Genomic DNA, 22197 nt, shown 5'->3' with positions numbered 1-22197 from the left:
TTGTTTTGTTCAGTCAACGCAATACTCTTTCTCGAAAGAAATTTCAAATCACCCGTTTTATCCACCGGTATTTTTGCTATAATTTTCGATAAGTGTCATCTTTTTTGGATATCAAAATATGGCAACCTTTAGCTACAAGTAAAAAGAGCAAGTACTTCAGGATAACAATAAAAAATGATCTGTGAACTAGAAGTAAAGGTAGTGTAAAATCAGCGTAGTGGTGACGATAAGCGCCGAACTCACTTCCGGCCCGGGCTCGAGAAAAAAATTGAACAGTTAACAAAAGTATTTTCTCGGAAGACCCAACTCACTTCTTTGTGTGGAATAATGAATAATAATGATAATGAATCAGCTGTTCTATTCAATTTCTGCAGAACAAATGGCAAATAACGCTGACTTCACTGTTTGGAATTGGCTTTCTCGATAAATCCTATTCATAGCAAGAGTCATTCACTCGCAAATTTACGTCGTTATTTGGAGCTCTATGCCCATGAAATGAAATTGCCATCTTTCGACTTTTGAGAAAGTGACCTAACACGATAGGCTTTTTATACGTCCCGACGTGTCAAGCAGTAGCGTATACGCTGAAACATGAGCAAGGCTTGCCGCACAGACATTTGCTCTTTCTCGGGGCTTTTCAACCTTTCTGATCTCCATTCGCGATTTGTTTTAAAATTTCATTCGCACCATCCAGTCAAATCTAAAGGGATGGTGTGAACGTGAGGTTCACGTTCGCGTTCTGCGTGTGAACCTCGGAAATTCAGAGGTTCGGGTTCACAACAGAACCTTGATAGGCTCTGCACTGTGAACCTTTTTAACATATTACAATTTTTACTTTGTTATGACATCTTTGGTACAAATTTATTGCATTTCAACTGCGACCGGTCCCTCTATGCATGGCGCTAGCAGCAGAAAAAAATCAACACAAAACGAATATGCACCTTGACAGTCTCAAAGATTTTACTCGCTTTGTTACAAAAGTATGCTCCAAACATCCAGCTTTCCGATTGTGAATATTTAGCGACTCTCTGCTGTGAGCTCGACTCGCAATCACACAACGTCACGAGCGAAATACACTCATAGTAGTCAGCGAATGATGCTTATTCAACTATCAATCTTGACTTCATATGTTTATTGGGGGTTTTGGCTACTGCTGTGTAACCTATTAATGGGATAATATCGATAGCAAGCATAGAAACCCTGTTTTACACTCAGCTCAAAATCAATGTAGCAATACTCAGACGCAGAATACATCGTCCGGTCTGGCCAAAACCGTTAGGAAGTTTCTTATATTCCCTGGTAAGTCCTCGTCGAAGTTGTTGGCAAAGCGACGGATCATATTGATTTTATGGAAGTATTATATCATTTGATTGCCTCAGTTGATACATTCAGCGACGTTTAAAACGCCAATATGTAGGCTACTTCCGCATTGTGGGATTATGTGGCCCGATTCGTCGCTAGGTATCGTGTACGTACATGTACATTAATATAGGCTATCACTTCATTGAAAGATAGGGTTGGAATTAGCAATGTGACGTCACGTGACGTCATGAGGTTCACGTTCGTGTTCACACAGAACCATTCAAAAAGGTTCGCGTTCACACGAACCTGAACCTTTCAGAGGTTCACAGCATCCCTTACACAGAAAGAAAATGAAGAAATTTACCACTTTTATTTTCCACTTTGTGTGCTTCTAATATCAAACGACTCGTGTTACTTTATTCACAACGAGACCATTGGTCGGAGAGTCTTACATAGCTGGCTACACTGCGGGATTACACTCGAAAGTTTTGAATTCGGTTCAGTGACCAATTGATCATGCACGGGGGTAGGAAGACCAAATGATTCCCCTTCCCCATCAATACATCACAGCCATATGTCTAAATTTAACTTTCAGTTTGATGTATCGATAGGTGTATATACTGCGTATTAGCCTAGTTTTTTCGTTTCCTCACTTATCACGTTGACTTGGCTTCCCGTACGACCTTCAGACCAAGGGGTAGTTTGCAGTTTCATATATATACCAGTGTTGGGATGACTCGAGTCATGACTTGACTCGAGTCAGACTCGAGTCACCTTTTTCGCATGACTTGACTTGACTCGAGTCACTTTGCCAAAATGACTTGACTTGACTTGACTCGGCGTATCAGAAATATGGATTGACTCGTGACTCGGAGCAAAATTCACGAGTCAATTTCAAGTCATCAAGTAATCGGTGTCGATAAAAATCACTGTATCTTGGATATGTTCGGATTGTTCGCGAAACGCTTGTGTAACCCGTGAGACTGAGAGCGACCAATCATTCAATAAGCGTGCATTTCACCGAGCCTCGATTGTTCTCTCACAAATAGATTGACTGCAAACAAAATGATCGAAGCTTAAAGCTTACGTTGTTGTAACTCTAGTGGAAAAGTAATAGAATAGCCAAATGTCTATTTCTGTTCTCATCTTACCTTAACCAAACCGATTGTTTAATTGAAATTGAAGTCGAATATAGTTTATATAGTCCTTAACCATTGGCACAGGCTCGAATGGTATCATATCTATTTGTAAATGGGTAACCTATTGCATCTCATCAATTCGTTTCCCTATTCTCTATCTCGGCTGGTAACTATAAACTGAGGCTATGCAATTATGTATAGTTTAACAGTTCTACGTATATGTGACCGATAAAGCGCCTTCTTGCCTGTATACTTAACTCTATATTCGTTCATCGGTTCGGAATCAATGACAAATGACCACTCAAACTGTATTTCAGACAGCTAGCAAATTGCAATGACGTAATCATGCGTCATACATACATCGAAAAGGCAACTTGACTTGAAATGTGACTTGACTCGTGACTTGACTTGACTTGACTCGACTTGACTAGAGTCACCTCCAAAAATCGACTGACTTGACTTGACTCGAGTCACCTTTGAAAATCGATTGACTTGACTTGACTTGAGTCAAAATGTACAATGACTCGAAGTGACTCGTGACTCGAAGGTAGTGACTTGATCCCAACACTGATATATACACTATTAGAATTGCTTACTTGATTTCCACGTTTAAAGTTACATCTTATGATCTTTTGGAACTTTGATTATGATTAACGTAATTATTATATGTGTGCTCCCGACGCTCCGATCACGTGACCGACAGAACGGGCAAAAGGACTAGTGGCGCGGTATTACTGGAAGGTTTTTAAAATACATTGAACTATATTGCAGCACTCAAAAGGATTTTTCATTTGCACCACGCTTGTCATCCGCACACGGTCGAACCGTCACAACGGGTGAAAAGCACTCCTTTTTCTTATGGGAATGAACTAGGATCTGATACCAGCTGAACTTGAATCAATGTCCAAGTTTTCGCGAATTCAGTAATTCTAATATAATTGGGAAATAACTGGGTAGGTATAATTCTGATAACTACTCTACTTAAAAAAAAAACTGTAGGTTATTCCAATTCTACTCTAATATGGAAAGACCATGCAGCTTTTTCTAAATCTAACCTAATTTTGGAAATCTGAAATTTTCTAGCTGACCAACTGTGCTTGAAGCATTCTGCCTCGGTCGTTTTCGAGCCGTTATCTCTGTTGTCCAGGGTCAAAATACGTTGGATTCCGGGGGTGGTTCGTTGTGCCGAAGAAGGAGGACGATATTATTGCCGGGCCATGAATTCGTTGAATCTGGGCTGGCAAACCGCGGCGAAATGGACGGTGTCCGCAGCAACAGTTTGCTAAAGAAAACTTAAGATCGCAATAGTGCATCAACTCTCGATGCAGTGTGTCAATTTTGTCAGTGTGAGTATCTGTCTCAATTCTACCACGAAATATGTCTTCATGCAGAAGTAGCATCGAAGAAACAAGTATTCTCAGTGTTGGGATCAAGTCACTACCTTCGAGTCACGAGTCATTTCGAGTCATTGCACATTTTGACTCGAGTCAAGTCAAGTCAATCGATTTTCGAAGGTGACTCGAGTCAAGTCAAGTCACTCGATTTTTGGAGGTGACTCGAGTCAAGTCGAGTCAAGTCAAGTCGAGTCACGAGTCAAGTCACAATTCAAGTCAAGTTGCCTTTTCGAAGTATGAGGCATGATTACGTCATTGCATTTTGCTAGCTGTCTCTGAAATACAGATTGAGTGGTCATTGAATCCGAACCGATGAACGAATATACGCACAAGAAGGCGCTGTATCACTCACATATACGTAGCCTCAGTTTATATTTGCCAGTCAAAATGGAGAACAGAGAAACAAATTGATAATATGCAATACATTACCCACCACTACATATTCATGCGTTAGAATTCGAGCCTGCGCCAATGGTTGACGAGTATGTAAACTTCGAATTCAATTTAACTAAAACTAGAGGTTTGGTTAAGGTAAGAACAAAGAACAGAGATAGATATTTTGCTATTAAATTATACTTTACTACTAGTTTTACGACAACGTAAGCTGCAAGCTCCGATCACTTCGTTTGCGATCAATTTATTTGTGAGAGAACAATGGAGACTCAATAAATCGCACAATCATTGAATGAGTGGTCGCTCTTACGGGTTACAGGAGAGTTTCGCGAACAATCCGAACATATGCAAGATACATCAGTGATTTTTATTGACTCCGATCACTTGATGACTTGAAATTGACTCGTGAATTTTGCTCCGAGTCACGAGTCAATCCACATTTCTGAAGCGCCGAGTCAAGTCAAGTCAAGTCATTTTTGCAAAGTGACTCGAGTCAAGTCAAGTCATACGAAAAAGGTGACTCGAGTCTGACTCGAGTCAAGTCATGACTCGAGTCATCCCAACACTGTATTCTACTTGAGTAGTTGCCAACTATATTTAGAGGATCATCTTATCAGCAACTAGTCTTCTAGAATAGTATCAATGTCTCCAATTATTTTACTTGAATAGCATATATGCGTCCAACTATTCGACTAGAATATTTTCCTGACACTGACACTCCCACCACTGACAAAATATATATAGAGGTCTGGCTCTGTCTTAGTTCAGACTAAGAGCACCATCACCGAGGTGATGGACGTATCCATAAAAAATAGCATCAAGATTTCAATTCTAAATTAAATTTTGCGTGAAAGTACTGCTTTCGAGAATGTCTTGATAACGGTGTCGTCTTAATTAAGGACATCTTCATCAGCGTTGCAGAGGGTCTTCCTTTTTTGGTTCTCCTTTCAGCTTTAAAATATGTTGGGATCCCAAGCTTCCGCGGCCGTCTCTGATCTCGGTTCGAAAAGGAGCGAGAAAGTGGTGAAGCCAACGCAGGAAAAAGTATAAAAGGGGAAATTGACAAAGGCTTGACGACCAGCGTCTCCTCGTGGGCGAACAAGGATGTTTTGCCAACTACAACCACTCACTTTTCAAAAGTAGCAACTAGTACTAGAACTGTTCACTCTTCAAACCAGAACCAAAACACCGCACTTTTCAAACTAAAACTAGAGCTTCTTACCAGAAAACGCATTGCTATATCAAGTAGGCCTATGCTGGACCTGACGTGTGGAACGGCATCCCGCCGGCTATCAGACAGTCGTCCGCTTTCAAGTCGAAATACAAGCAATTTCTTCTAAATGAATACTAGTCAGCCTTCAGGATTACCGGACCTGGTGGTATATTGATTTGATATCGATTTCGCCTTCCGACCCATGCACCCCAATTTTGTCGCCTAATTGCTTTTTCTATTTTCTGCTTTACTTTTCATTCAGTGTGCATGCCTCTTCTTTACCTCCTAGCTAGATCAAGGTGGGTGTCTAACTTCAAATAGAACCCAAGTCGTTTCGACTATCTTCTCATTGTAGCGCAATTTTGTGGAGTATTGATTTGATATAATTATGAATTTAAAATCGATCTGATGGCATTATTATAATAAAAAAACGGATCTGAACTCTGGTGTCCATAATCCGCAAGGTGACGCCCCGGGGCTTTGATTTCCGGTTGCACCTCTGTTGCCTCTGTGAGAATGGGATTGATGTTATTTGTTACTTGCTGTATGATGTCGGCGCAACTACATCGTAAATTGGTAAACAGACATTGCGTTGGTAGTCATGCCGGCCGGTTTGTATATTTCAAGGCCTTCCCCATTGCATTAGTTGCATGAGAAGAAATGAATAGAATCGAGGGCTTGGTGCAATTAGTACTTCGGTTAGCAGAATCTACTACGAGCAGATTAGGAATTATATTTAATAATTATTCAATTTTATTAGTTTGAAAATATGACGTCATCATATCTGTGCCGAATCTGTTTGATTGTTAGCTCATGGATAACTATCTCTAGAAGAGTGTTTGATTTTAAAGACTTTATACTCCCAGTCCCAAGTCGTTTTGACACAATCCTCCTATCTCCTATCTTTTCATTGTATCACAATCTTGTGATGTTCTGGTCTAATGAAATTATTAATAAAATGATTGATTGATTGTGTTACATTCAATGATTTGATTCATATTTTAGATTACTTTATACAGTTGAGCCTATGCTGGAGCATAATTCGTAGGAAATTATAATAACACTTCAATCTGACGCTGAGAGTTTTGAATTAATTATACATAATTGTAGCATATCTTGGTTTTAAGTTGTTTATTTCTGGAGTGTTGTCTTTGCAAGTCAATTGTCGTCTTCGTAATCAAAACGATCAATTAACCTAAGGCTTATCAATCTAACGTCCACCTCGTCCTTCTTAACGACTTCTGTCTTATTCTGGATTACATTTATGGCACTATGGCTCTGTTATCGGGATCGGGTAAAATGTAAAAGAGCTTTTTTCACTGCTGTTTGATTGGTAGGGAGATTAGTGTTAATATGTGATCATATTTCATTAGGTTCAGATGCAAAAAACAATTTCAATGAGAGTACCTTGTCTATGGAAAGTATCAAGTCTATTGTATTGTTGGTTAGAGAAGGTTCCATTGCAATATTTGCTGCCTTGAATATGATTGAGGACGATTTTTAAAATGACATTCAGTCAACATTCTCCAGTTTGCTTTGCAAGCATAAAAAACGATGCACTAAATTTGATTGTTCTGCACACCTGTACGCAATACTATGATTTTTGCTTCCCCTTTAGCCTGACTATTGAATTACGAGCATACCTGATAATGGATATGTTTTATAGGCTAGTCAGTTTATATTTTTGGTCAAACTATGGTGATTTTCAGATCGCCATTTGTGATTGGTGCTCATATTTAATGAGATTCCTAGAGGTGCAGAACTTCAATACACAATTGAAGAGTATATTGATATTATCCGAATAATCTTGGTTGGCGCTCATCAGGGGTAATCTTCAGCAATTAGTAGAAAATTGGAAACAACATTGTATATCAATGTTATATGGAACTCTGTCGAGTGCATCCTGGAATGTTTGGGTTCATATCAATATTCAATATGAATTACTTTTCAACTTCTCTTTATTTAATGTGTAAAACGACGAGTGTTTAATCTACTGCGCAACTTGTAACAGCTTGATAAGATCAAAATTTGTCACAGCGTAATTCACATTATACATTAATTTATGATAATCAGTAATCAGCCTAGTGGTCAATGAACGCCGTGTCATTCTCAATCCATTTTGTGAAGCATGATCAGGTGTACCCCCACAGGGCCTACCACAATATGGATTATTTCCACTAGGAGTATGTCTCCCATGACGTTATTGATACTCCCCAAGGAACACGGAGATTTATATGGAGATTAAAGCCATTTAACTTATCTCAAGGGAAATTAAAGGTCAACAGTGGTTGATTGATGTGATTAGAGTATGTAGTGAAATAGCTGGTAATCTGATTTTTGTACACAAATTAGGGTGTTAGACTTGTGTAATTCTGTGTAAGAAGATGGAGCTTGATACTTTGGTTTGTAATGTTTTTAGTACTTCAAAGAATGAGGATTTGTTTTCTGTAAGAAGAAAAATATCGTAGACACAAAATATAATGTAACCCATATCATAATTTGATGCTGTAAATTTAATGCTGAAAGCAGTTGATAAATGTCGAAAATTCTGTTAATGCAAAATTTAGAAGCTTAAAATTGTAGATGGTGCTAACTAACCATTCATAATACACTTGAGACTCTGTGTAAGAACCATCATTATTCAAAGATAAACTAGTTTGGATATATGCAAAGTAGAAAATTCATGTCATAACTTTGTATATATGTGCAATGAAACTTAATGTTCTCTCTAATATTCCGTATCCACGCCTACCCGGCATCTAGTTTCAAGTGTTCTTCATGCATAATGAATGAGGGATTTGTTTTTAAATGACTTTGAGCTTTATTATAGTGTTATCCAAGTGTCAGACTGCGTCCAGACGAGTAATTTATGAATACACGCTGCTCATTAGTGTCGCGAACATCTGATATATGTCTTGGAATTTATTCTGATGCTCTCAAGTCCCAAGTGAAAGCTTGTCAATTCTGATTTTTCCTATATTGTTTTCATTGGAGATTGGATCGCATTGTTTTTTTAAAGAAGAGATTACTCTGAAGTGGAATGATGATGTCTGTAAAAAACCAGAAGGGTGATAACTGTAACTTGTAAGTTGTAATATCGAAGTAACACAGTATTGTAGTGAAAAGAGATTTATTGTGTCAATCATTGAGGCAGAAAAATTTGTCAATATTCGGTACAGTTTAATGCTTTATAGGTATTGACTAATGTACATGCTTGTTCAAACATCGTAAATTATAGTGTAATGTATGATCTTCATTAAACTTGATGAATATATTATAGCCTAGCGTACCTTATACAGTGTTTTGTATGAGGAGAAGTAAAATTTTATATTAAACAAAAAAAAATGCTGGGAAATGCAATGCGGAAAGGTTGATGAACAAAATATTTCTGGTAATCAAGACTATTCACAAATCATTATAAATTTGATGATCCTCGCATAGACAGGAAACAACTTGTTTCAATTTTGCAATAGACTTTGAAATTTCATATCTTATATAGACCCGCTTTGCACATAATCAGTACAATTCAATATTTATTCATGTTGAAATGAAATCAATCCGAATATTTTCGGCTGACACCTGTCAAAAGTAATCGTCAGCAACTGGTAGAGAATGGAAAAGAATAATCTGTATAATAAATGACTTCAGCTTACCATGTACGACTACAATAGACTATGCTTGTGAATGATAAACAGGGCAGACTTTTTTGCATGACGTCATGTTTTAACTTCCTGGCGCTGACTTCTATTTTTACCGATGGGCGTTTGTGTTGTCATAAGGTGACCGTGCAACCTGTGTTGCATAATTGCTTTGGTTTAGATCATTAGATGTGTGCAGATTTGAGATTAAATGCGACCCCCCTGGCAGCGACCGGGATAATATGGTATTCATTTTGATGATAATCATGCAACTGTTTGTATTTACCGGTTCAATTTCATAAAATTAGAATTTTGATAACTAATTGTGATTTCATTCGATAAATACTTGAGGGTGGCCAACTACATTTGAATTATTGCCACTATAAATATTAGTTGTTTGCCATCAAATTGCAATTTGAATCATGGCAAATATGCTGCATGATATATGAGATAGGGCTATCCAACTGCTGTATTGACTTATGTAAAACTGGTTCGCATTTTGATGTATACGATTGATTGATTTTTCCGGAGTGATCAATTTATTTCTAGAAAGACCGCCCATCCGTAGCACATGCAGAGAAATGCTATAATTTAATAGGCTTGGCAGGTCAGCCCTTGTTTTCATGCAGTTTTGCTACTGATCAGATTTTGAAAACTAGGCTAGTTCTGGGTTTCCTGAAAATGTAACGTGAGAAAAGTATCGTGCGAAAATAGCCAAGCTCAGTGTACAGATATTTGCAGTTCTTGTGTTTATGAGGATGAACTATGATTTGATATGAACTCAACTTTGCTTAATTTCCAAGCTCAAATTCAGTAACTCTGTTTATGATCTAGCTCGGAAAATACGGTGTTGGTATAATTCTAATTGCAATTGAATTGGGTAATAAATGTGTAGCTATATTTCTAATTCTTATCTAATTTGGAAAAGCTGAAAATTTTTTAGTTGTTCGTCTTGGCCGATAACCACAATATCTTCAGCCGATATTCAAAAGATATGGTATCTAGGTTGAGGCGTATTTCCAAAACTGAACTTGATCTGTGTTGTATTTCATTTGCGAATTCAGTAATTCTAATCTAATTTGGAAATAATTGTGTAGCTATAATTCTATTTCTTTTAGAATTTGGAAAAGTTGAAAATCTTGTAATTTTTCATCTACAGATCATGTACCGTATATATTTTACGAATGTTCAACTAATGATGCACTGAGTCGGGAGTATTCAGGATCAGAATTGAAAATGCTGGCTTACTTGACTACTAAGAAAAAAAAAACATTGCCATTTGTTTGAACCAAAATGTTTTGTATGGCCAACATCGGAAATCTTTATTTCTGTACTTTGCTACATTGCAACCGAGGTGAAATCCTACACAGAAAAGTGTCATCAGAATGCTTTGAATGTGCTTCTTATGAATAAGAGGACATTGTCGCGGGATTATTCAGAGAAGATGCTCACAGGCATTTCACATTTCCTGCCGCGTTCTGAGTTGAAAGACTCGTGCATTGTTGGCAGTTACGTTAAATTCACGTTGCAAGTATGTGTGAGGTGTGACCAGACTTGGAAAACTGGATGAGAATGAGGATGCTTATGAGAATTATAGAATTATGCTTGTCAGAATGAACTATGATTTGAGATGAGCTGAACTCGATTCAATTTCAAAGTTTGCGCGAATTCGCTAATTCTAATTTTAATCTAATTTCGAAAAAAACCTGCGTTGCTATAATTCTAATTCGAGTCTAATTTGGAAAAATCTGTGAAGCTATAATTCTAATCCTAGTCTAATTTGGAAATTTGTGTATCAGTGTAGCTATAGTTCTAATCTAATTTAATTGAATAGTATATGAATAGAAGAGAATTGGAAAGAACATTGTATATCAACAATCGTATACAATGTTCTTTCCAATTCTCTGCTAGTTGCTGACGATTGCCCCTGACGAGTGTCAGCCGAAAATATCTGGGTTCATTTCAATATGAATATACTATTCAATTGTACATTGAAGTTCTGTATCTCCAAGAAGCTGTTCTAATCTAATTTAGGAAACATGAAACTTTTCTAGTTGTCCAAGTGAGCGTGTGACGAACGTACATCCTCATCGTGCAATGTCTTTCAGTTTGTAAGCAAATGCGACTGATGTTGTATTTTGCAGCGTTTTTGACCTAAATTACAAATATTATGATAACGCTTCCTAATTTCTCTGCAAAAACTTGAGCCATGGCTGGCGCCGACGGCCTCCAAAATCACGAATTAGAGCCGCTGGAAGTGCCGGATCACTTGTACAAGCGCGGGAGCAAATTTGTGAAATGGCCAAAATCAGACGGAGACGTGAGTGGACCTATTCTCTCTTTTAAAAGTTTTATGAAGCTGTTGTAGCGGAACTGATTATTATCTACAAACATTTTGCTTGTGTGTGATGTGAATACACATTGTAAAATTTACATTGATTGAAGAGGTAGGGTTGTGTCTGAACTACTGAACATATCAGAGAGCTTGTTCATTCTCCTGTGACATACACTTGTCTGGTCAAATACTAGTGTGAAGCGCCTAACCATGCATGCATCTGATGCAATTACGCTACATTGTATATTAGAGCTGTTCATGTTCATAAATAACTGCTGCTTGATGAAATTATTGGGTTAACCTAGAAAAACGCTGCACACCAATTTTGGTTCAATTCCAACCAGTAGAGGCCACACTATTAGAGCACAGGATTTTGTATTTGGAAAATATAGTAGGCCTATCTATTTATTTATTATTTATTAGAGACCTACCTCCTTAAACGCTATGATTGGAAATCCTAAATTTTGAACACCAATAAGTTCTTTTCTACGGGTTGGAATTGAGCCAAATTTGTTTTAGGCTACATCGTTTTTTCAGACAACTTAACAAATTTCATGAGGTAGCCAGTAAAGTTTGAAAAATAAATGTCTATTTATTTTTGTTAAATAAATCCAAAATTTCTACTATAGGCCTAATAACTTCGCTTCCACGGGTTGGAATTGAGCCAAAATTGGTGTGCAGCGTTTTTTTAAGGTAACCTGACGATTTTAGCAAGTAAACAGTAGAATTTGAAAAAACTTCATTTTCAACAGCCCTAATTTGATAGGCCTACATTAAATGTATATCTTATTTAATATTTAAAAGCTAAGTATTGCAAATAGCTTTACTCCGATGGCATAGAGAAAGGCTGATCAACTAAGGTCTGAACATATCAGATGACTTGTTAATCTCATGTGAAATACACCAGTCTAGTCAATACAAGTGTGTAGGTAGAGTCTAACTATGCACACTTGCATATATTATTGAAGCTAAGGAAAGCAAATATTTTCACTCTGATTGCATAGATCAGGGCTACTTCTACTCACCTATTTTTAGCCAAGGTACAGATGCAAAAGTTTAAAATTACGTGTGTTATAACTCACATGAAAGGATTCATCACAGTCATACAAATATAACACGGTGTTACTATAAATAAAGTATTTGTTCTGTTAGTTGGAGAATTGACATCTTTTATGGCTTGGTGCTAGTACTTCGAATCTCAGTGTTGTTAAAAAAGCTAAGTCAATACTAAGACACACTATGTGTCTAGGTTCAAAACCTGACCCGTTAGGATTGTTCAAAAATGATTTTTTTTTCAAATTTTGCCGGCTATTTGGTAAAATAGTTAGGTCGGCTAAAAAAACGTCACACACCAAATTTGACACCATTTTAACAAGTAGATGTGAGGCTAAAGGAGCTTGAAATTTTTTTATTTATTATATAAAAAATAATTTTTCTACAAATTTCGCTGTCAACCCCATGAAATTGACAAGTTGTCTGAAATAACGATTCAAAACATTTTTTGCTCTCTTCCAACCAGTAGAAGCAAAGTGATTGCAGTTAAAAATTTTGGATTTTGCAAGAATAGCATTGATGGTGTAATCCCAGAATTATTGATGTAAAGCTCAAATCTCTGTGCGTCTACGGGTTAGAATTATGTCAAATTTGTTTCCCATCAGTTTTGTGGAGAAGTAGCCAGTGACATCTGAAAGAACAAAATCCTAATTTTTTTTTATAATAAATTCAAAATTTTCAAACTCCTGTAACTTCACATCTACTAGTTGGAATTGAGTCAAATTTGGTGTGTGACGTTTTTGTCTGAGCAGCTGAGCACTTTCACCATATTCTACTGTTAAGGCTGTAATAACCAGTCCTCTTTAAGAATTTTGTCGGTGAGATACATCCAATAAGAACTAACGAGTGTACTTTGGTGTGCAATTGAGCGTTTGTGGTAATGCAAATTGTAATGGTTCGTGGTATGTGGTCTTTTGTTGAGGGCGCTTGTTAGGAAAATGTCTCCCGTCATTATAGGCATGTGACTACATGCTTCATGAAAGGGCAAATAATTTGTGGTGTTCCGTAAAGCTTGGAAGTGGAAAGTGCACGGTAAAGTTTAGTGTGTTGGGATCGATCAACAGCAGAACAAGATTCCTGGCCTTGTATCATGCTTCACCTATGTATACTCCACTTACAGACTTGTACAAACTATTGATTTTCAAAACTCGCAACTAGAAGGAGAATTAATTACAACAGAACACCTGTGTCAAATACTTTTACAATCAAATTGTTTTCAAAACTCGCCATTAGTACTAGAACTACTCATTTAAAAAAACTCTCACCTAGCCGACACATATGTTTTCTAGTTGTTTTACAACAAAACTATTTTTAAAATCCTCAATTAGAACTAGAACTACTCAATTCACAAAATACGCAACTAGAAGGGGAACTTCTCAAAAAAACTATTCTCAGTTGGACAGTTAACCATCTAGTTGGGTAGTTTGTACAAGTCTAGTCACAGTCGCTGTGAGTAGTTCTAGTTTCACTTCCATTTGTTAGTTTTGAAGTGTGTACCGGTAGTTATACTGTAGTTCTAGTTTCGAGTTTTGAAAAGTGAGTAGTTGTAGTTGTAGTTCTTGTTGCCAGTTTTGAAAAGTAAGTAACCTATCTGAAGTTCTAGTTGCGAGTTTTGAAAAGTGAGTAGTTCTAGTTCTAGTTTAACTTGTAGTGATGTTTATTAAAATCCGCGACCAACTATGAGTACTCCTTAAACCAGTAGGTAATTGACCGTTAATTGTTAATTTGTACAAGTATGCTTGGGCTGGTGGCCTTCTGACTAACTGGCGTTCCTATTCAATGTGTCGAACCAGTTGAAAGGTTTATACATGATTGTTTCGCAGACCCCGTCAACAATTCGTTCTGCAACCATTTTAATATCAGGAAGTCATTAAAATTTGTTGAAAGCTTTTCCTGCACGGCTGCTCTCCTGCGAGGAAGCTGTGACCTAACAGGCCATTTAATTGTCAGGCGTGATGTTGCGAACTGAAGTGGCCCTTTTGATGTGATTGAGCGTTTATATGCTCTAAAATTCATACAGCCTTTGGCTGCGAGCCAATTAACATGATTAACATGCAAAGTTCAAGACTTTATTCTGACTGTTTCCACAATTGAGTGTGGAATATTGATGAATTAATAAACCAGTGGTTCTGAACCTTAAATGACCTTTGAAACACTAGCGATAATCTGTAAGCATATGCGGAACCCAAAATTTTCAGCGACTCATAATATACACAAAAATCTACCGCAATACATTACTATAGTTACTGGTGCACATAATGAACTGTGCATCAACAGAGTGGTAAAGGAACAAAACCGTTGAAATATAGTTTTCACACAAAACAAAACATGGGAACTATTATTTCTTGTGAATCATTGTGGCTTCTCCTGGAAAGTGTCATAGTATTGTTTGGTCGAAACGCAATATCATGATACGATTGATACCCATTGCTTCATTGCAAATAGAATTGGCATTTCAGAAGGGGACTGCTGATAAAGTCTAATTGCCTGCAATCAATGATAGCCAATATAGGCATGTTATCACAAATTATATGTAGGACTGTGAGTTGAGTATGTGTTTTGACCTCACCGTGACCAATTATGAACTACTGTATCACACTGACCAGCATGATAACGCCAAATTTCCACAGCAATTCAGTTATAAATCTCACTCAATGCACAGTATGAGTGGCTGCTGTTTTTATTGCAAGTTAATAGCTAATAACCCCAATCACACTATGATAAAGAAACGCAGCAAACAACATTAAGCTTCCGCATGCAGCGTGAAGCCTGGCGACTATGAGCGAAGCAAGACGTCTTTCACGGTCGATTAGTGTCCAATTATAATGAGCCATAATTCAGGAACTATACATTAGGTCTATTCAAAAATGAATTTTTTTCTCAAATTGTACTGGCTACTTGATAAAATTGTTAGGTTACCTAATTTAAGCCTATACACCAAATTTGGTTCAATTCCAGCCAGTAGCCGCATTGCTACAGGAGTACAAAGTTTCTATTTATTATATAAAAATAAATGAACAAAAATTTCAAAATTTTCTGCTCACCCCATGAAAGTGTTAGGGTGTCTCTAGAAACGATGTTCACCAAGTTTCGCTCAATTCCAACTAGCGGAAGCGGAGTTATTGATGTCGAAAAATTTGGATTTGAATAAAATAATATTTACGTTGGGCACAACTATAATAGGTAATTAAAGAATTGGTCACCGTAAATACTATTTTATTCAAATCCAAAATTTTTCGACGGCAATAACTCCGCTTCCAGTGGTTGGAATTAACCAAATTCGGTGAGCATTGTTTCTATAGACCACCAAACACCGTCATGGGATGAACAGAAAATTTTGACATTTTTGTCAATTTATTTTTATATAATAAATAGAATCTTTGTACTCCTGTAGCAATGCGGCTTCTGGCTGGAATTGAACCAAATTTGTTGTGTAGGCGTAAATTAGGTAACCTAACAATTTTATCAAGTAGCCAGTACATTTTGAGAAAAAAACTCATTTTTGAAGACCCCTACTATACATATTACAGCATAACGAAAGTTGAGATATATCATACAGCACGGCCTTTACCCCCTTTTTCTCTTCAGGACTCGATTGTTGCAACTCCTGTTACTCTGAAAATTGACCCAAAAGGCTACATCATCTATTGGCAGGAACCAAATAAGGTAACAATTTTTTCTTGATACAAGTTTTTTTTCGTGTTGACATTTGGACTTGAATATTGTATGCATATTGAAATGAACCCGTACATTTTCGGCTGACAGGATAATTGTTGCAACTGTTAGAAAATTTTGGACTTGTCATTTTCAGGACACGGAATCTTTGGAAATCTCGTCGATTCGCGACACGAGAATTGGAAAATATGCGAGAGTTCCAAAAGTGAGTTAGTATGACAGAAATTTGTATTTCTGAGCCTGATTTCAATTTATGTTCTGCACCGATACCAATCAGAGATAATAATTGGAATTTTGATTAGAATGAATGTATTACCTGATCAGTAAACTTTTATTTCCACATTCGGGGAAATGCGCAGATTTTAGCCACGATGTAAAGCTAATTCTGTTTGTTCGCACCCGCGTTTCTGTGAGCTGTCGTAAATTTCAAGAATTTACTCGAAATTTTGTAGCTTGTGGACTCGCGACTTTTGATGAATTCTACTAACCGCATTTTATTATTGAATTTAATTATTTTGTAATTTGCGTGCAATCACAGTCGGACAGATGGGAAAAAGTGCTGCAGATCATGGTAAGAGCTTTCTTTGCATGCGTAAAATATCGTTGTGCACGTTATTTAGACGCATGATTGCTTTGCAAATTGAGAGTTATTGGGGGGGGGGGGGTTGTTAATGGTGATGATTTCATTTTATATGTCTTGTCCTCTGGACAAAATCATCTCTCTACTCAACTCAACTCAAATCATTAGAATTAATGCTCGATTGAGATTCGAGTACTCGAATTATTCTGCCCAGCCCTGGTTACCGCAATTTTCCACGTATAATGCGCAAAATTTTACCGATTTTTGTCGTAAAATCGGGGGGTGCGTATTATGTATGGGTACAACAAGCCTTGGAAAAAATCTCCCTCGAAATAAAACTTGAAATTACACCTTTCTCCATATCTGTTTTAATCGCGCATCACATTCGGCCATCGTGCCCAGTAATTCGTATTATCAGTGTTACGCGCTGCCAATTAGCGAGAAGCGTATTTCCAGTTAGCGAGAGTCGTCTGCGCTGCGCAACAGCAAGCGATCTCCTGCTGAGTTGGTTTGCCGTTTGCACGCAAGCGAAATTAGGTGATTGATTGCTGAACGCGCGCGCGGCAATCATCGCTAATTCATCGCGTCAACGACAGGCCTACACAATCGCATATACAACACGCCATGTGTGCAAGATGTGATCGCTTGCCTAAACACTACAGTCGTATCTCCAACAGGCCTGGTGCGCACGACATAATCGTTGGCCTGAGCAATCGCATCTGCAATAGGCCTTGTGCGCAAAATGTCGCCGGCCTGAACTATCGCGTCGCAGGCTTTGGCTGCTATCTACTATCGTTTAGAGACAATGTCGTTAAGTACATAATGATTAGCGATCTTTATGTCATGATTGTCCAACAGTGACGTCGCAAAACAGAATGGCATCGAATACTAAAACATAACTATTCATGTACTGCGAATTCAGGTTACGTACTATATACATGGCTACATGCTTTTTCCCAGAATTTACACGCCATTTTAAGGGTGCGTATTATACATGGGGGCGTACTATATTTGGAAAATTACGGTCTATGTTAAGTCAGGTTTGCAAAAGAACATATTTCTCCAGTTCTGGGTGAAGATTCCTGTCCTCGATCATCCCTTTCCATAAATTTGTGTTCTCATTTCAAGTGTTTTCTGCATTTCTCAAAATTCACGTGTTTGAATAGGGGGTGAGAAATTGTGGATTGTGGATTTTGTCTTACCTTATGTAAAGCTATAAAAAGTCGTTTATGCTGACTTGAGTCGCGTTGTTTCAGGACCCGCAGATTCGGGAGGTTGCCGGCAACACGAATATTCCTTTGGAGTCGAAATGCTTGACGATCGTTTATGGGATGAAATTTAGCGAACCGCAGTTCATAAATTTCATAGCGGTTGATGAAAAGCCTCTGGATGTTGTGAAGGTGAATGCAGGACAGCCCATAAATCTGTGTTAACATTTGAGCTCATTTCAACGTCGTCATAATTTTCACGCCATTTAGATCAGGGCCTCCCAACCTCTTTTAACTCCTTTGCAAATACTAAAATACTCAATGGTCCCATAATACTTCCAAACCTTGGTAAAATTGAAAACACCATTTTAAATAAAAAAACTAGTGTATAGAATTATGGTGTAGTGGACATGGAGATGATAAATTGAAATGATGACCATTTTACAAATTTTTCCATGGCCCCTGAAAAATGCTTATGGCCCCCTAGGTTGGGAAACCCTGATCTAGATAGCAAGTTGTGGGCCCATCAGCCTATTTCAGGAGGGTCATCAAAATTCGGCAAAAGCTTGATCTGCAAGTCTACTGCACTATAATAAAAGAGATGAATAACATTTCAATAAAAATACGAGTACTGCAATATGCTACTTCTTGATCTTAAGTTTACTTTCTTCTGCCATCACCAAACTAGCGATTAACAGATTGTCGGAGCAAAAACAAGCTCAACCATAACATTAATTTAGTAGGTTTGAGGTGTACTATCATGTTTATTGTTTGTTTATCATCGTAACTACTGGTTTTGGGGTATAAACTTGACTTGACCTGAGTCGGACTCGAGTCACAATTTCCGAGTCCGAGTCACGGAAGCGAGTTAAATCTGGCTTGAACTAGATTCCGAACAGTGAATGTTATCACTTATACTCAAACTTGACTCGGTGGTGAATAGAAAATGACTCGAGTCAAATCTACAGGAGTCAAATTGACTTGTGACTGGGTTACAACCATGATGAAGAGTAATGTCTTTGCTTTCATGCGTAATACGCTTGGAGTGAAGATGTTACTTTGGCCTTCCTGGTTTTCCTTGACTCATCTATGAGTCAGAACTGTCGAACACAAAACACATTGTAACTTGAGTCATGTAGATATGTAAAGCTTTAAGAGTTGACTTTGATCATACTTCCTGTTAGTGTGCAATTGAATGAAGTTTGCTATTGAAATGAACCCGAATATTTTTGGCTGACACTCGTCAGCGACTAGTAGAGAATTGGAAAGAACATTGTATGTCATCAATCGTATCACAAAATATGAAGTCACCAGCACAAAAGTTCAAATAATCGAGGCCGACAGATGACATAAGCTCATTCTACTATGTTCAGATTATGCAGGAATTCGTTTTAGCACAAACTATGTTTCAGCAAGGGTAGCCATTTATATAAACATCATTATCAATAAATCTAAAAGGAAACTAGACATCAGGAAGTAGCTTATTGCTGTAATAGTATTTTTGTTGAATTTTAATTTATATCTTTCACTATAGTGGAGTAGTCGAATTCTCCGGAAAAGGGCTCATGACATCCTGCCGGGCCGTGAACCCCGGAATAGTGCTAGGCAAAATTGAGCGTTCGAGTAATTTGTTTATGAATAGAGTATTAGTATGTCTTCACAACAGTGTGAAGAGTTCAAATAGGTACCTTTTATACGACCACAAAGAATATAATGCCAGTTCCGCATCACATTAATGATTATTTGGTATTTTTCAATCTTACCTATTTCATTGCACTTCGTGACAATGCTGTGGGTTGATCAAGACGCCACAGAATGTCATTTCCACTGTTGTTCAATAATCACTTTTTCCCGGATTTCAGGAATTCGCTAATTAAATTGTTGGGTTTCCTGAAAATTCGGCTCGATTCCAACTGGTAGATGTTATGAAACAAATTTTTCAAATTTTACTGTAAACCTTGTGAAATTGTTGAGTTGTCTACAAAAACGATGCAAAACAAATTTGACGCCATTCCAACCTGTAGAAGCGAAGTTATTTGAGTTTATCATTCATAATTCTGGGATTATCCACTGTCCGGGATATTTTTGCAAATCAAAAATTTTCCAATGTTTTAACTTCACTTCTGCTGGTTGGAAGTGAGCAAAAATTGGTCAGCATCGTTTTTTAGCAACTCAACAATTTCTTGGGGTTGACAGTCGAATTTGCAAAACATTTTAAAATATTTTTGTCATGAATTCAAAATTTTCAATCTGCCTTCGTTTTGAGTTAATATTTGTGTGCAGCATTTTTAAGGCAACCTAACACTTTATTCACTGAATCCCTTGAATCCTGAAATAAAGGTTATTTTTGAACAACCCTAGTGCGTAGCTTATAACTACACGTTTTGAATGTTGTGATGCGGCTAACCAGGTTTATGTTCTTTCCCAGTATAACATAGTATCAAAAGTATAATTTTTGTTGATAAATGAATGCATAGTGGCAAGGAGGGTATTGTTTCAGTACTCGAAAAAATCATCTCTCTAATGATTAGAATTAATACTCAATTCAGATTTGAGTACTCCAAATCTCTAATCATTGAGCCCCGCCCAGGAATCTCTAATCTAGATTTTTGACGCAGATTAGTTTACCAACTTCCGATCATCACACCTCCACCAGATGTTGCTGTATCTATAATCTTTGGTTCCTATCGATATAATGTCTACGCTTAACGACTGATCATATCCTGTGCCACCTTCCGCCTTCATTAGCCCCAGATCCGGCTCGTCAAAGCTAATTCAACGCAACGTTTGTTTTTAGCTCTGGGCAGATTTTCTGCTGCAACTGGCATCCCACCCTTTGACCTGGCACATTTCCGTGGAAAGGTCCATCGAAAAAATGTGAGGGATTTTTTACTTGCGCTTTTTGCATCTCACACTGACATAGTCAGACTTACACAAACCAGCAATCCCATTGGTTGACCGTGAACTGACTAGTATTTTGGAGTAGTTGCGGTACTAGTTGTGATTCTAGTTGCGAATTTTGAAAAGCTGGTGGTTGTAGTTCTAGTTCTTGAAAATTGTGTAGTTCTGGTTCTAGTTGTGACTCATGAAAAGTAAATAGTTACAGTTATATTTGTGAGTTTTGAAAAGTGAGTAGTTCTAGTTCTAGTTGAGAATTTTGAAAATCAAGTAGTTCTAGTCGCGTATTTTAAAAATTGAGTGGTTCTAGTTCTAGATTTTAAAAAGTGGGTAGTTCTAGCTGAAAATGTTGAAGAGTGAGTAGTTCTAGTTCTAGACTTTGAAAAGTGAGTAGTTCCAGTTCTAGTTGCGAATTTTGAGAATCCAGTAGTTGGTACACGTCTGCTCACAGTCTGACAGCCCATTTATTTTGTCAGGCATGCGAAAATGATCTACGAGACCAATCAATTCGGGAAGATTCCTGTGAAAAAGTGAGTGCTTTTCGGTTCAGTGCCAGAATCGAGCTGTTGAGTAACAAGTGCGCCGAGCCTCTTACATCACTCTCTGTCATGAATATTTATCGCAATGTATATTTCATGTTGTATCCGCCTCGGGATGTTTTATTTTCCACAATAAGGTTGTTAAAACGTGTGAATTATGAATGAATCGGCGCTCGCGTGAGAGCTGAATTTTGATTTGGTGGGTCCGGATGTAGGCCTAAGATCTGTTTCAAAATGTGGGCAACCAAGATTGTCAAAACATGGCAGATTTTACAATTTTATCTCAGAAAATCTAACCATCACCTTCACAACTAGAAAATGTTCAGATTTTCTAAATTAGACTAAAATTGGAATCATAACTAAACAATTTTTCCAAATTAGACTGGAACTAGAATTATGGCTGCACGTTTTTTTTCCAAATCAGATTAGAATTAGAATTATAAATACCGGTACACAGCTTTTTCCAAATTGGATTAAAATTATAATTACTGAGTCGGCAAAAACTTGTTCAATTCATGTCGAATCACTGTACAGTCTCATCAGCACGACAATACCAAAAGCCTGTACAACAAACTTGGCTCTTTTCAGGGAAATTAGAAATTTTATTATAATTAAAATTGGAGCGTAGTAACATTTCACGAATTAGATAAGAATTACAATTAGAGCAAAGAAACATTTCACAAATTGGATTATTGGCATTTTCCTCTAATTAGTCTGACCAAGACGCTTAAATCATTCCTATTTCTCTGCGATATGCCAAATTTTATCACAAATAAGTGAAGATATCTTTGTTGCGAAACTGATGCTTAGTTTAAGAGCTGTATTTTTCT

General features: G+C 37.4%; 1 protein-coding gene across 4 annotated transcripts in view; it reads left to right on the top strand.

Moving 5' to 3' along the window:
• The first annotated feature begins 11122 nt into the window (after nucleotides 1-11122).
• LOC145450497 (1-phosphatidylinositol 4,5-bisphosphate phosphodiesterase beta-1-like) overlaps nucleotides 11123-22197 on the top strand; it is a 42407-nt gene continuing 31332 nt past the window's right edge. For 2 of the 4 annotated variants that reach the window (XM_080329017.1, XM_080329016.1), the window contains exons 1-7: nucleotides 11127-11399; nucleotides 16056-16133; nucleotides 16279-16347; nucleotides 16681-16713; nucleotides 17979-18122; nucleotides 20728-20807; nucleotides 21305-21358. In XM_080329017.1, coding sequence (XP_080185143.1) covers nucleotides 11289-11399; nucleotides 16056-16133; nucleotides 16279-16347; nucleotides 16681-16713; nucleotides 17979-18122; nucleotides 20728-20807; nucleotides 21305-21358 — 569 coding nt within the window. In that variant the 5' untranslated portion in view covers nucleotides 11127-11288. Of the gene's footprint in view, nucleotides 11400-16055; nucleotides 16134-16278; nucleotides 16348-16680; nucleotides 16714-17978; nucleotides 18123-20727; nucleotides 20808-21304; nucleotides 21359-22197 lie in introns of all 4 variants that reach the window. The other 2 variants (XM_080329014.1, XM_080329015.1) reach the window with 2 other exon arrangements.

The sequence above is a fragment of the Botryllus schlosseri genome, chromosome 11, assembly GCF_051294905.1.
Source record: "Botryllus schlosseri isolate E-star chromosome 11, Bs_hap1, whole genome shotgun sequence".
Classification (NCBI taxonomy): Eukaryota; Metazoa; Chordata; class Ascidiacea; order Stolidobranchia; family Styelidae; genus Botryllus; species Botryllus schlosseri.
Note: the sequence above shows the minus strand (reverse complement) of the source record. Positions and strands in the feature narration are given on the sequence as shown.